The sequence below is a fragment of the Oncorhynchus clarkii genome, chromosome 18 (genome assembly GCF_045791955.1).
Source record: "Oncorhynchus clarkii lewisi isolate Uvic-CL-2024 chromosome 18, UVic_Ocla_1.0, whole genome shotgun sequence".
NCBI lineage: Eukaryota > Metazoa > Chordata > Actinopteri > Salmoniformes > Salmonidae > Oncorhynchus > Oncorhynchus clarkii.
Window position 1 is genome coordinate 50167527 of NC_092164.1, and position 15824 is coordinate 50183350.

At 42.8% G+C, this 15824-nt stretch overlaps 1 protein-coding gene across 4 annotated transcripts in view; it reads left to right on the forward strand.

The window, feature by feature from the left end:
* Positions 1-15824, forward strand: part of LOC139373626 (triple functional domain protein) — a 130879-nt gene that overhangs the window by 24874 nt on the left and 90181 nt on the right. For all 4 annotated transcript variants that reach the window (XM_071114346.1, XM_071114347.1, XM_071114349.1 and 1 more), the window contains exon 3: positions 15350-15424. In XM_071114346.1, coding sequence (XP_070970447.1) covers positions 15350-15424 — 75 coding nt within the window. The remainder of the gene's footprint in view (positions 1-15349; positions 15425-15824) is intronic.

Genomic DNA, 15824 nt, shown 5'->3' on the forward strand with positions numbered 1-15824 from the left:
TCTGTCTATATGGGCCGAGACGTTTGCAATGCACCTAGTCTTGCGACTCTGGGACATTTCTAAATGTCGTCATTTTCGTGATGCAAAAATTAATTGAAGTTATTTCAAATGTACGAGGCTGTTTCTCGGTCCGAGAACCTTCTAGAGCCACGTAACTCACCACGCACCATCTACGGGAGGTCTAGAACAGGTTTCTAAAGTTTCGGAACTCTAGGTCCGACGGTTCTTTTTTAGCTCCAACAAAGCTAACTATTGGAGCCAGTGTCTGTCTCTACGCACCCCAATACGTCCCTCCTTCCAAGTTGTGTTTTAGTGTGATTTTTTTTTCCTTTGAATTTTTTTGGGAAAAATGACTGATTTACAGTTCATGGGGGTTGCCTAATCACACATATGAAGTTTTGGAAAGATCAGACTTTTTTAACCCTTCGAAACAGCCCCTAAGACACCAATTATGGCACTTCCGGTTGGCACAGGAAGTTATAAATCAACACATATCCTCATTGGGGTATGCTGTTACAGAATCCTGAGTTTTAAGTCCTTACGTTAAGAATTGACTGATCTACACAGGGTTGAATGCACTATGTCTATCAAACTGCATGCAGTGTATGGGTAAACACTTTTAGGGGCATTTTAACCACTTCCGGTTGGTCCAGGAAGCTTAGAATCAACACAGGTAGACCTCATAGTGGCCTGATGGACTGGTACCGAAGACAGGTTCATACGGCATTCATAACCCACATAGGCCTCAGGTTGAAATTAGGGGTGCAGGCAATGTATTCCTATGGGGAGAGATGACACTGTAATCTGTGAGATCAAAAAACACTGTTTTACTCTTAAGGGTTAATGCCACACGGTCAAGGTTAGGCTTGTTCAGATCGGGAGGACCTTAGGAACATTCATGTGGTGCAATTTTTCTTCTCACTCTAACGGTTCTCTCACTGTCACCCAAAAGCAAATGACATTGTGGTGCAGGCTTCATTTTGGGCCTACTATTCTAATGCTCGCTGCGCCTAGACCGAGCGAGCTACGGTCAAGCGGGATATCTCGCTGAACTCGGTACGGCCTAGGGATTATGGTAATGCCATTTCCTGCTCTCTGTGTCTTTAAGCACCGCACTTTATCACTCCATCCTTCCTGTGTGTGTGTGAGGGAGCTTTTCTTTGACATCTGTTGGGATTAATGACTGATTTACAGTTCAGAAGGGTTACCTAGTCACACATATGAAGTTTTGGAGAGATGTGACTTTTTTAACCCTTCGAAACAGAGAGTGTGACCCAATTAAAGGCACTTCCGGTTGGCACAGGAAGCTATAAGTAAACACATGTCTTGATTTACATAGCCACTTACAGAATCCCGAGTTTTAAGTCTTTACGTTAAGAATTGACTGATCTACACAGGGTTGAATGCACTATGTCTATCAAACTGCAGGCAGTGTATGGGTAAACACTTTTAGGGGCATTTTAACCACTTCCGGTTGCTCCAGGAAGCTTAGATTCGACACAGGTAGATCTCATAGTGGCCTGATGGACTGGTACCGAAGACAGGTTCATACGGCATTCATAACCCATATAGGCTTCAGGTTGAATTTTGTGGTGCAGGCTATGTATTCCTATGGGGAGAGATGTCACTGTAATCTGTGAGATCAAAAAACCCTGTTTTACTGTGAAGGGTTAATGCCACACGGTCAAGGTTAGGCTTGTTCAGATCGGGAGGACCTTAGGAACATTCATGTGGTGGAATTGTGCTTCTCACCCTAACGGTTCTCTCACTGCCACCCAAAATCAAATGACATTGTGGTGCAGGCTTCATTTTGGGCCTTCTTTTTTTCAAGTTTGCTGCACTCAGAACGAGCTACGGTCAAGCGGGGCGTCTCCTTGAACTCGGCACAGTCTGGAGACTATGGTGATGCCATTTTTTGTGTTGATTTCAGAATGCCATTTTGGTGATGGTCCCTCTCCGTTTAAACATATTGCAAATGTACAAAAGTCAACTAGCAAGTCAGTGTCCATCAGTCAATTAGATGTCATTATGACACCAAATGGATATCAATTGACACCAAACCCACTTTTTCCTACTCATTTAGTAGCCAACTATCACATATGTCAGAGCAGTCCCATAATTCACAGCGCCTTCGGTTTAAAACATAATAAAAAGGTAAAACACATAGTTACGTTCTAGCTGCGGGTCCAGTTCGGACATTATGTGAAGGCCTATGTGAGGCGACCCCGAATCCCGAGTTTCGGCTCGATAGGTCATTTGGTGTCCGAGAAAAACCCTAATTGGTGCTGAAAATCCACTTTTTTCCATGCCTTGCTACGGGGTCCTTGAACGAGCTATCGGACAGACACGTCGGAGTCCGTCTCTATGGGCCGAGCCGGTTTCAATGCACCTAGCCTTGCGTCTCTGAGACTTTTCTAAACGTCGTCATTTTTGTAATGGTCAAAATGAATTGAAGGTATTGCAAATGTACGAGGCTGTTTCTCGGTCCGAGAACCTTCTAGAACCACCTAACTCACCACGCACTATCGACATGAGGCCTAGAACAGGATTGTAAAGTTTCGGAACTCTAGGTCCGACCGTTCTTTTTTAGCTCCAACAAAGCTAACTATTGCAGCCACTGTCTGTCTCTACGCACCCCAATACGTCCCTCCATCCAAGTTGTGTTTAGTGTGATTTTTTTTTCCTTTGATTTTTTTGGGGAAAAATGACTGATTTACAGTTCATGGGGGTTCCCTAATCACACATATGAAATTTTGGAGAGATCAGACTTTTTTAACCCTTCGAAACAGCACCTGAGACACCAATTATGGCACTTCCGGTTGGCACAGGAAGCTATAAATCAACACATATCCTCATTGGGGTATGTTGTTACAGAATCCTGAGTTTTAAGTCCTTACGTTAAGAACTGACTGATTTACACAGGGTTGAATGCACTATGTCTGTCAAACTGCAGGCAGGGTATGGGTAAACACTTTTAGGGGCATTTTAACCACTTCCGGTTGGTCCAGGAAGCTCAGAATCAACACAGGTAGACCTCATAGTGGCCTGATGGACTGGTACCGAAGACAGGTTCATACGGCATTCATAACCCATATAGACTTCAGGTTGAAATTAGGGGTGCAGGCAATGTATTCCTATGGGGAGAGATGACACTGCATTCTGTGAGATCAAAAAACACTGTTTTACTGTTAAGGGTTAATGCCACACGGTCAAGGTTAGGCTTGCACGGATCGGGAGGACCTTAGGAACATTCATGTGGTGTAATTTTTCTTCTCACCTAAACGGTTCTCTCACTGTCACCCAAAAGCAAATGACATTGTGGGGCAGGCTTCATTTTGGGCCTACTTTTCTAATGGTCGTTGCACTTACACCGAGCGAGCTACGGTCAAGGCGGATAGCTCGTTGAACTTAGCACAGTCTGGAGACTATGGTGATGCCATTTTTTGTGTTGATTTCAGAATGCCATTTTGGTGATGGTCCCTCTCTGTTTAAACATATTGCAAATGCACAAAAGTCAACTAGCAAGTCAGTGTCCATCAGTCAATTAGATGTCATTATGACACCAAACCCACTTTTTCCTACTCATTTAGAAGCCAACTATCACATATGTCAGAGCAGTCCCATAATTCACAGCGCCTTTAGTTTAAAACATAATAAAAAGGTAAAACACATAGTTACGTTCTAGCTGCGGGTCCAGTTCGGACATTATGTGAAGTCCTATGTGAGGCGACCCCGAATCCCGAGTTTCGGCTCGATAGGTCATTTGGCGTCCGAGAAAAACCCTAATTGGTGCTGAAAATCCACTATTTTCCATGCCTTCCTACGGGGTCCTTGAACGAGCTATCGGACAGAAACGTTGGGGTCCGTCTCTATGGGCCGAGCCGGTTTCAATGCACCTAGCCTTGCGTCTCTGAGACTTTTCTAAACGTCGTCATTTTCGTAATGGTCAAAATGAATTGAAGGTATTGCAAATGTACGAAGCTGTTTCTCGGTCCGAGAACCGTCTAGAGCCACGTAACTCACCACGCACCATCGACCGGAGGTCTAGAACAGGTTTCTAAAGTTTCGGAACTCTAGGTCTGACGGTTCTTTTTTAGCTCCAACAAAGCTAACTATTGCAGCCACTGTCTGTCTCTACGCACCCCAATACGTCCCTCCATTCAAGTTGTGTTTTAGTGTGATTTTTTTTTCCTTTGATTTTTTTGGGGAAAAATGACTGATTTACAGTTCATGGGGGTTGCCTAATCACATATATGAAGTTTTGGACAGATCTGACTTTTTTAACCCTTCGAAACAGCCCCTGAGACACCATTTAAGGCACTTCCGGTTGGCACAGGAAGCTATAATTAACCACATATCCTCATTGGGGTATGCTTTTACAGAATCCTGAGTTTTAAGTCTTTACGTTAAGAACTGAGTTATTTACGGAGGGTTTAGTATGTGTGTGTTATTTCAGAAAATCATAGAAAATCACAGAAATGTCGCAGAGCTCCGCAGCACACTTTAAAAAGATTCGTATGAACACCCTGCAACTGGATCTGTAACCGTTGAAAAAAAAAAACGCCTATTTGTGACCATCACCAAGATGTCATTGTTCCGTTTCTCTTAAATGACGATAGATAAATGGCTGTTTTTTTTTTTATTGACACCGGAGGCTCCTTGACTTTGACCTGAAGTGGAAAAATAATTTGTCTATTTCCATTTAGGACCTTTAATCCCAGAAAAACGGCCATAACTCAAAAACCGTCGAGGCCTAGACGCCATCTTGTTCGGGGCCAACTGCCCATTATGCCAAACCTACGCTCACCGAGTTTCGGCTTCGAAATATTTTCCGTTTTCGAGATAAGGCCCCGTCGTGATTCGTGATGTTTTGCCAAATTGCCATATGATTCCGTATGCCCTCTTGTGGGAAATTCCGGGACAGCGGAAAAACGGTCAAAAACTTGTTTATTTTTTAAAACGGAAACCGAATGTCCGACAAAGTTCATTTGATGACTTCCCGGTAGGTCTGGCCCTACCGCACGGCCCGACGCCGACCGCGAATTTTACAAACGATTTCGGACGTCTAGTAAGGGACCGTACATTTGCAATATGGACTTTCTCACTGATCATACACGAAATGCCGAAATGTTCCCTTAAGGTATGTTAATATGATAGTGTTTTATCATTAGGAGCCCTTACTTATCACTCTTCCTATGTCCTGCTCTGGAGAATGGGCATCAGCTTTTGGGAATCCTAGGAATTCCAATACAGCCCTCCAACACTAACCCCAGTTGGAGAATGCCAGTGATGCAATGTAATGTATGTGGGCACGCCCCTATGCTATCCCAAACCTAACATTACCCAAACCGGCCTGACCCATTCTCTCTGTCTGGCCCCTCATAGATGCCCCTTTAACAGTTGGTTTCAGATCAGTTTTCATGAGTTTAATTCTGACCATAACCATTATGTGATTAGCACTAACAGGCTCTGGATCAGCATATTATATCAACATGTGTGCTGTAGGGTTAGTTTGTTTGTGTGTGTGCTGGTATGAAGGCAACTTCTGTCCTTCCTCTGCTTTCCCTTTCCATCTGTCTCTGTCCTGGCCCGTGGCACATACTGACTGACACACACACATTTCTCATCTGTGTGTTGCGTAAATTCCTCTGCTGCTGCAAGGAAATAATGCTCACTTGACCTATTGGAGCCTTCCTTCGTATGCAGCCTTTAGTGTGTGTGTGTGTGTCTCTCTCTCTCTCTCTCTCTCTCCCCCCCAGTGTTAGTCCTACATAGAGAGAGATTGATTTGGTCTTTCCTTATTTGCCCTGAAATCAAACACGCAGGCCCTGTTCTGATGTTGACCGTGAACCCGATGCCATGATCCTCATTCTCAGGATGAACGACGTACGGAATGGTGAAGTTCAGTAACAAGGACACACACACTGTAAACAGGATTATTTGACCTGTTGTCCCTTGGTCACGTAGGTATGACCGTTTCCCTAGATGCCAGACATAGATTGAAGAGATCTACAGCTACTCTATCATGTGACCTGCTGGGCTCTGAGTAACTCCTCACCCCAATAACCCCCTCATACTCCCTCTATCCTTCCTATCTCTCCTTCTCTCTACTTCTCTCTTCTTCACTGCTGGAGGTGGTTGTGGTTCTGTTGGTCTGTCTCTGACCATTGTCTGACCGCTGTCTTGGGGTCATGGCAGGACTAAATGTTATCTTCCATGTTCTGTATGGGATGTTTACTAGAGACGGCTATATTACCCAGGACAGGACCAATGCTGGTAAGACAAGGTCTTTATAGGCATGCTAATAGTGAACACAGACGTTATAGTAACACACATTGGGCATTTTAAGCCAATGGTTGAGCACAATATGTTACTGTACGTATTATGGATGCATGCATCCATCTGAGGTCTTCCACCAACTTAGTAATAAAGACTGTCTGTCCGTCCGTCCGTCCGTCCGTCAGTCCGTCCCTCACACTTTTTAAGAAGCTTCTCTCTAATCCCCCTCCCCCACACACAGTCACACACACAGTCACACATACACACAGAGTGCAGCGCTGGCACATTTAGGGGTCCACATTCAAGGTCTGTGTCTGACCACTGTCAGGATTACTTCATATGCCCCCCATTCTCTTATCCCTCTCACTGACACACACACACACACACACACACACACACACACACACTGAGGGAGTTAAGACGTGAGATTAAGAACAGTCTGGGTAGAAGTCTGTTCCTCTTCTAAACCCACACAGGACTGCAGTTCACACAGGAGGGGCTGCAAGCTATTTAGCTTAGCATACATTAGCCTAGCTTAGCACCACTTCTTAAAAGCAATACACTTTTTTTGTTTTATCCCAAAAAAGTGTCTCTTAGCCTTGATTAGCCTAATTTTGCTAGCGTAGCATTGTGGGTCTAATGCTAGTTTCTCACAATGCAATGAGTATTATTTTGTCGTAGCTTAGCATTGTAATGTAGGTTAGCTGGGGGGGTTGTGTTAGCAGAGGAGGTAGTTCCTCATGTTCCCTGGCCGGTTGGAGTTACAGACTTTGGAATACTTGGAATATACAGTACCATGCAGACGTGTTGGTACTGGGGGAGGATAACATCATCACTGATGACCAATCACGTGTGGCAGTATGCTCAGACAGGCTCCGCCCTCATCCAGCTGACAGGTATGCTGTTGATGCCGATTGGTGCCAAACTTTTTGGATGCATCTGAAATGAAAAAGTCTAAGTCGCATCCTTGGGACTTACAACTCTGACGTACCCCATTGACGTTTAAATTGATATCAGTTAAGGTAAGAGTTAAGGTTAGGTTTAGGTAAGGCTAATGTTTAAGGTTTGGGTTAGGATTTAGGTTGGGGACCTCAGAATGTTCCCACTTAGCACCTACCCGTCTGAAATGGCAACAGGTTCCTTTTAAATTAAATTAAATGGTATTTGTCACATGCTTCGTAAACAACAGGTGTGGACTAATGGTGAAATGCTTTCTTACGGGCCCCTCCCAACAATGCAGAGAGAATGAAAATAGTAGAAAAGTAAGAATTGATACACAATGAGTATATGTGTGTGTGTTAGAGGTCGACCGATTATGATTTTTCAACGCCGATACCGATTATTGGAGGACCATAAAAGCCGATACCGATTAATCGGACAATTTTTTTTTATTTATTCATTTGTAATAATGACAATTACAACAATACTGAATGAACACTTATTTTAACTTAATATAATACATTATTAAAATCAATTTAGCCTCAAGTAAATAATGAAACATGTTCAATTTTGTTTAAATAATTCAAAAACAAAGTGTTGGAGAAGAAAGTAAAAGTGCAACATGTTCCATGTAAAATGTGCGCCATGTAAGAAAGCTAACGTTTTGAGTTCCTTGCTCAGAACATGAGAACATATGAAAGCTGGTGGTTCCTTTTAACATGAGTCTTCAATATTCCCAGGTAAGAAGTTTTAGGTTGTAGTTATTATAGGAATTATAGGACTATTTCCCTCTATACCATTTGTATTTCATTAACCTTTGACTATTGGATGTTCTTATAGGCACTTTAGTATTGCCAGTGGTTCGAGCTCCTCCCTGGGCTCGAACCAGCAATAAAACGACAATTAGCGTGCGCTAACTAGCTAGCCATTTCACTTCGGTTACACGAGCCTCATCTCGGGAGTTCATAGGCTTGAAGTCATAAACAGCGCAATGCTTGACGCACAACGAAGAGCTGCTGGCAAAACGCACGAAAGTGCTGTTTAAATGAATGTTGACACGCCTGCTTCTGCCTACCACCGCTCAGTCAGATACTTGTATGCTCAGTCAGATTATATGCAACGCAGGACACGCTAGATAATATCTAGTAATATCATCAACCATGTGTAGTTAACTAGTGATTATGATTGATTATTTTTTATAAGATAAATTTAATGCTAGCTAGCAACTTACCTTGGCTTACTGCATTCGCGTAACAGTCTCCTTGTGGAATGCAATGAGAGAGAGGCCGGTCTTTATTGTGTTGGACTAGTTAACTATAAGATTGGCTCCCTCGAGCTGACAAGGTGAAAATCTGTCGTTCTGCCCCTGAACAAGGCAGTTAACCAACCAACTAGGCCGTCATTGAAAATAAGAATGTGTGTAAAGTGTAACTGACTTGCCTAGTTAAATAAAGATTAAATAAAGGTGTAAAAAAAATATTTTTTTTAATCGGCAAATCGGCGCCCAAAAATATCGATTTCCGATTGTTATGAAAACACAAAATCAGCCCTAATTAATCGGCCATTCCGATTAATCGGTCGACCTCTAGTGTGTGTGTATGTATATATATATACATGTATACTCTCTCTTTGTGGCCCTTTTGTATCAGATATTGTCTGTGTGTGTGCAGTTGTTACGGCGATCCTATGGATTCTGGCCAGTGTCCAGCTGGTCACATAAGTCATGTAAAGATGTGTGCAAGAAACGCAGTAGGATGCGTTATGTCTGTGTGTGCACTGTATTTAAAGCAATTAGCTGTTTTAATTTCCTAATAAAAAGCACCGGGGGATTATCGACCCAATGACCTACACACACATACACTCACCCCCCCCCCCCCCCCCCCTCCCCCCTGACTGGGTATGGTTGTGGGAGTGTAGAAAGTGTTCCAGAAGCTCACCACAGGGGCAGCTAAATATAGAGGAGCTCAGGTCATAACACACTAGAAATAAAACTGGAATTATTATGGAATACAGAGCAGGGCCAAGGAACACACACACACACACATACACACACACCGATGGAAAGACGGTCTGGAGCACAGCGACACAGACACACACACACACACACACCGATGGAAAGACGGTCTGGAGCACAGCGACACAGGCACATACATACACACACACACACACACACACACACACACACACAGATGGAAAGACGGTCTGGAGCACAGCGACACAAACACACACATACATACACACACACACACACGCACACACACACAGATGGAAAGACGGTCTGGAGCACAGCGACACATACACACACATACTTCTGCTTTCTACAGGCAGACTATTAGGAGCCTGTCCGAGTCTGGTCGCAAGTCTCCCATCTGACTTAATTGATGTTTGTGTGTGTGTGTGTGTGTTTTATAATTGAGTACTGGAGGGCTAGTGCTCTGAGGAACAATACGGTAACAGTTTAGTGAATTCTCAGAGAACTACAAGGCTTTCACTGCAAAACATTATTATCTCCACTACCTACGACACACACACACACACACACACACACACACACACACACACACACACACACACACACACGCACACCGTAAAGATAGCTATTGAGTTGGACAGCTGACGGTGTGTTTGTTCCATGATCTCCTGATCGATCCACCCCTAAATCTCATATTTAAAATGACAAAATGACTGTGTTATTATTATGATTAGACCAGTGGAGGCTGCTGAGGGGAGGACAGCTCATAATAATGGCTGGAATGAGACAAATGGAATGGCATGTTTGATACCATTCCACTAATTCCACCTCAGCCATTACCACAGGCCCGTCCTCCCCAATTAAGGTGCCACCAACCTCCCTCCCTCCCTCCCTCCCTCCCTCCCTCCCTCCAGACAGACAGACAGACAGACAGACAGACAGACAGACAGACAGACAGACAGACAGACAGATGGCATGATCGGCACATTTCAGTGATGAGTGAAGGATCTAGGTTTTTATCACCCTTTCGTTGGACGTCTGTAAATGATCCAAAATGGGCCATTGTGTCAAACAGAACATGTTGTTGCAAACAAATTCATAGGATAGCTACATGCCCTAAAAGGCTGAACACGTATACAATATTTGCAGTGCAGTGCCAGTGCACTCAGTCGCATTGATTCCCATGCCACCAGTTTATTTATTCATTGTTTTATTTTACCTTTATTTAACTAGGCAACTTGTGTCTTGTCATTCACAGTGGAACAGGACATCAGTTCCATTGATAATTTTGTTGTTACAGTGCCTTGCGAAAGTATTCGGGCCCCTTGAACTTTGCGACCTTTTGCCACATTTCAGGCTTCAAACATAAAGATATAAAACTGTATTTTTTTGTGAAGAATCAACAACAAGTGGGACACAATCATGAAGTGGATTGACATTTATTGGATATTTCAAACTTTTTTATCAAATCAAAAACTGAAAAATTGTGCGTGCAAAATTATTCAGCCCCTTTACTTTCAGTGCAGCAAACTCTCTCCAGAAGTTCAGTGAGGATCTCTGAATGATCCAATGTTGACCTAACTGACTAATGATGATAAATACAATCCACCTGTGTGTAATCAAGTCTCCGTATAAATGCACCTGCACTGTGATAGTCTCAGAGGTCCGTTAAAAGCGCAGAGAGCATCATGAAGAACAAGGAACACACCAGGCAGGTCCGAGATACTGTTGTGAAGAAGTTTAAAGCCGGATTTGGATACAAAAAGATTTCCCAAGCTTTAAACATCCCAAGGAGCACTGTGCAAGCGATAATATTGAAATGGAAGGAGTATCAGACCACTGCAAATCTACCAAGACCTGGCCGTCCCTCTAAACTTTCAGCTCATACAAGGAGAAGACTGATCAGAGATGCAGCCAAGAGGCCCATGATCACTCTGGATGAACTGCAGAGATCTACAGCTGAGGTGGGAGACTCTGTCCATAGGACAACAATCAGTCGTATATTGCACAAATCTGGCCTTTATGGAAGAGTGGCAAGAAGAAAGCCATTTCTTAAAGATATCCATAAAAAGTGTCGTTTAAAGTTTGCCACAAGCCACCTGGGAGACACACCAAACATGTGGAAGAAGGTGCTCTGGTCAGATGAAACCAAAATTGAACTTTTTGGCAACAATGCAAAACGTTATGTTTGGCGTAAAAGCAACACAGCTCATCACCCTGAACACACCATCCCCACTGTCAAACATGGTGGTGGCAGCATCATGGTTTGGGCCTGCTTTTCTTCAGCAGGGACAGGGAAGATGGTTAAAGATGGATGGAGCCAAATACAGGACCATTCTGGAAGAAAACCTGATGGAGTCTGCAAAAGACCTGAGACTGGGACGGAGATTTGTCTTCCAACAAGACAATGATCCAAAACATAAAGCAAAATCTACAATGGAATGGTTCAAAAATAAACATATCCAGGTGTTAGAATGGCCAAGTCAATGTCCAGACCTGAATCCAATCGAGAATCTATGGAAAGAACTGAAAACTGCTGTTCACAAATGCTCTCCATCCAACCTCACTGAGCTCGAGCTGTTTTGCAAGGAGGAATGGGAAAAAATGTCAGTCTCTCGATGTGCAAAACTGATAGAGACATACCCCAAGTGACTTACAGCTGTAATCGCAGCAAAAGGTGGCGCTACAAAGTATTAACTTAAGGGGGCTGAATAATTTTGCACGCCCAATTTTTCAGTTTTTGATTTGTTAAAAAAGTTTGAAATATCCAATAAATGTCGTTCCACTTCATGATTGTGTCCCACTTGTTGTTGATTCTTCACAAAAAAATACAGTTTTATATCTTTATGTTTGAAGCCTGAAATGTGGCAAAAGGTCGCAAAGTTCAAGGGGGCCGAATACTTTCGCAAGGCACTGTATGTGTCTCTCTCTGCATCTCTCACTCATCTCTTTCTTTCCCCTGTTGTCACCATACGAAGGTATCTATTTTGTATGGAATATATATATAAAGGTAATTTCATATAAGATTGGTCTTAAAGATACATGTGCTGATGATTTTTTTATTTTCCTAAATAAAGACATTTCAGGAAGTATACATTGTTAATATAAGTGGAGAAGGTATGATACAACTGACGTCATCATGATCATGAGCTACACAGTGTGAGGAACAGTGTTCACTGGGAGTACTGAAAATCAAATCTCATTTTATTTGTCACATTCACATGTTTAGCAGATGTTATTGCGAGTGTAGCGAAATGCTTGTGTCTCCAACAGTGCAGTAATATCTAACAGTAATAGCTAACAATTTCACAACAATACACACAAATCTAAAGTAAAGGAATGGAATTAAGAATATATAAATATTTGGGCGAGCGATGTCAGAGCAGCATAGTATAAGATACAGTAGAATAGGATAGAATACAGTATGTAAATATATATGTAAAATATGTAAACATTATTAAAGTGACTAGTGTTCCGTCATTAAAGTGGCCAGTGTTTCCAAGTCTATGTACATAGAGCAGCAGCCTCTAATGTGCTAGTGATGGCTATTTAACTTTATTTAACACTCTGATGGCCTTGAGATAGAAGCTGTTTTTCTCTCGGGCTCTCGGTTCCAGCTTTGATGCACCTGTACTGACCTCGCCTTCTGGATGGTAGCGGGGTGAGTAGGCAGTGGATCGGGTGGTTGTTGTCCTTGATGAACTTTTTGGCCTTCCTGTGACATCGGGTGTTGTACGTGTCCTGGAGGGCAGGTAGTTTGCCCCCGGTGATGTGTTGGGCAGACCGCACCACACTCTGGAGAGCCCTGCGGTTTCAGGCGGTGCAGTTGCCGTAACAGGCGGTGATGCAGCCTGACAGGATGTTCTTAATTGTGCATCTGTAAAAGTTTGAGGGTTTTAGGTGCCAAGCCAAATTTCTTCAGCCTCTTGAGGTTGAAAATGCTGACTATGGTCAATACATTTTTTAACTAGGCAGGTCAGTTAAGAAAAAAGTATTATTTTCAATGACAGCTTGGGAACAGTGGGTTAACTGCCTTGTTCAGGGGCAGAACGACAGATTTTTACCTTGTCAGCTTGGGGATTCGATCTTGCAACCTTTTGGTTACAAGTCCAACCCTCTAACCACTCGGCTACCTGAGTTTCCCCAAGTGCTGTCACAGAGCAATTGACAGAAATCAACTGTGCAAATGCACATAAAAAAGCCATTCTACTTGTAAAATGCGGTGAAATAAGATTACTATTGGGCAGTTATTGAGCTGTTCTGTAACAGTTGTTTTTTTGTTAAAGTGTTTCATACACTCCATTTTAACTTTCATCACACACTTCTCATCAGTGTCCGATCAACACACACAACCATTTAAGACCATGTTAGCGCAATGAGCTAATTCGTAGGAATTTGGCTATTGGGCAAACCATCTCCACTCTCTTAGGTGGATTGACTTGGCAATCCAATCTGATGTTTGAATCTGATTTTATACCCCCTCACAGAAGGAAAGACAAATGAGAGAACGATGGAAAGAGAGAGAGGATGAGAGTAAATGATAGATCATTATTTTCTTGTCACCTCAGAGATAGGAGGATTATCTCCATAAACACTCCCACAATGCCTGTGAGGGGAGGGAAGCCATGCAGTATACTACCAGCCCCCAGGTGTGTGTGTACTCGCCCCCAAGCTCTAAATGTATGGCCCAGGATTAGCTACACGATATACGCTTCTTTCTATAATGAGTGTGTCTGGGTGTGTGTGTGTCTGGGTGTGTGTGTGTGTCTGGGTGGGCGTGTGTGTGTCTGTGTCTGTGCTCACTTACTCCTCTGTGAGGCGCTGTAACATTGCAAAAGAGAGTAATGACATCATCATCTCTCTCTTCTCTCTTCTCTCTCTCTGTGTGTGTGTAATGGGTTGTGTTGTGTTGTCCTGGATAACTCTAAGGACACAGATGTATGAGTCTGCAGGGACAGGGGGAAGAAGGGAGGGAAATAGAGAGGGAAGAAGGGAGGGAAATAGAGAGGGGAGAAGGGAGGGAAATAGAGAGGGGAGAAGGGAGGGAAATAGAGAGGGGAGAAGGGCTGTGGTGGCATAAAAAAAGCCCCTAGCTTACACCTCCCTTTCTAACCTGAAAACAGGTCTTTGTTACAGTGGGAGTCCCTATTTCTTTGGCTTACTGCTTCCTGTGTGTGTTTGTGTGTGTGTGTGTGTGTGTGCGTGTGTTCTTGCCTTATACTCTTCAACAGTTAATCCAGCCAGACAAAATCAATGGTATGAGATCCTACGACTACAAAGGGAGGCTTACTGGATATCCTATCTAAAAACATTGACCCCTAGTGGTCTGAATATTGATTTTGATCTCAGGCCCTTTTTATGAACAATTCTCTCTTTTATGCACAAGTTCCCCCTGTTGATGATACTTATTATGCATTATGGTTAAACCAAAAGATTACATGTAACAAAAAAATGAAATGAAATGGGAAACAATTGAATTTCTATGTGAAAATGAATTGGACAATGATGTATGTTGATGCTAATATTATGTACAATATTCAATTATGTTTCCATATGATGACAGTGGCCTAATGTGTTCAATGTGCCGTGAACTGTTGTTTTTTTGGAGGTTTCGTTCAGTTCATTCTAATTAACTTAGTGGTTATGACACACCCCTCACTATTGTCATTGGTTGCACTAGTTGAACTGTTTGTCTACATAACCTGGTACAAGCATTCATGGCATTTCCCTGAAGAAGACACATTGATGCTGAAACGTTGGTGATCGACCCAGTAAATGACTGGGAGTTTATATATGGAGTGTGCCACTCTCTTTATTTGTATAGCTTATAGTTTATTCAACTTTAGTCAGCACCTCTACATAAAATCATTTTCTCTGGGTGTGCGCCAGCTCATGTCTTTTCTTTGACTATGATGCTGACATAATCAACCTCCTATTCCCTATACTCAAGTAAGAAATACAAACTCAGACATTTGAATTGTTAAACAAGGTGGATAAAACTAGGCCTATTTTTCCTGAATCCTTTCGAAGGAAGAAGAGAGGATTTGAACATTGGGAGTTTTTGTAAAAAAAACTTTTGCTCTGTCATGTTTCTATGTGATTTTTGATCCTAACCCTTCTGCCATTCCTTCTCTCTTTCCCTCTCTTCTCTCTCTCCAGGTTTTCGCAGAAATGAAGACATGAAAGCGATGGAGGTGTTGCCTATTCTGAAGGAAAAAGTTGCCTTCCTATCAGGTGTGTGTGTGTGTGTGTGTGTGTGTGTGTGTGTGTGTGTGTGTGTGTGTGTGTGTGTGTGTGTGTGTGTGTGTGTGTGTGTGTGTGTGTGTGTGTGTGTGTGTGTGTGTGTGTGTGTGTGTGTGAGAGAGAATCGTCCTTGTTTCTTTCTTCATAAATAAAGCTAATGGAACATGACACATTGGCTACTTAAAGCTTTACACACTTACAGCTCCCAGGCATGGAATTACACACATGCACTCTCTGAGTGTGTGTAATTATCAAATCAAATGTATTTATATAGCCCTTCGTACATCAGCTGATATCTCAAAGTGCTGTACAGAAACCCAGCCTAAAACCCCAAACAGCAAGCAATGCAGGTGTAGAAGCACGGTGGCTAGGAAAAACTCCCTAGAAAGGC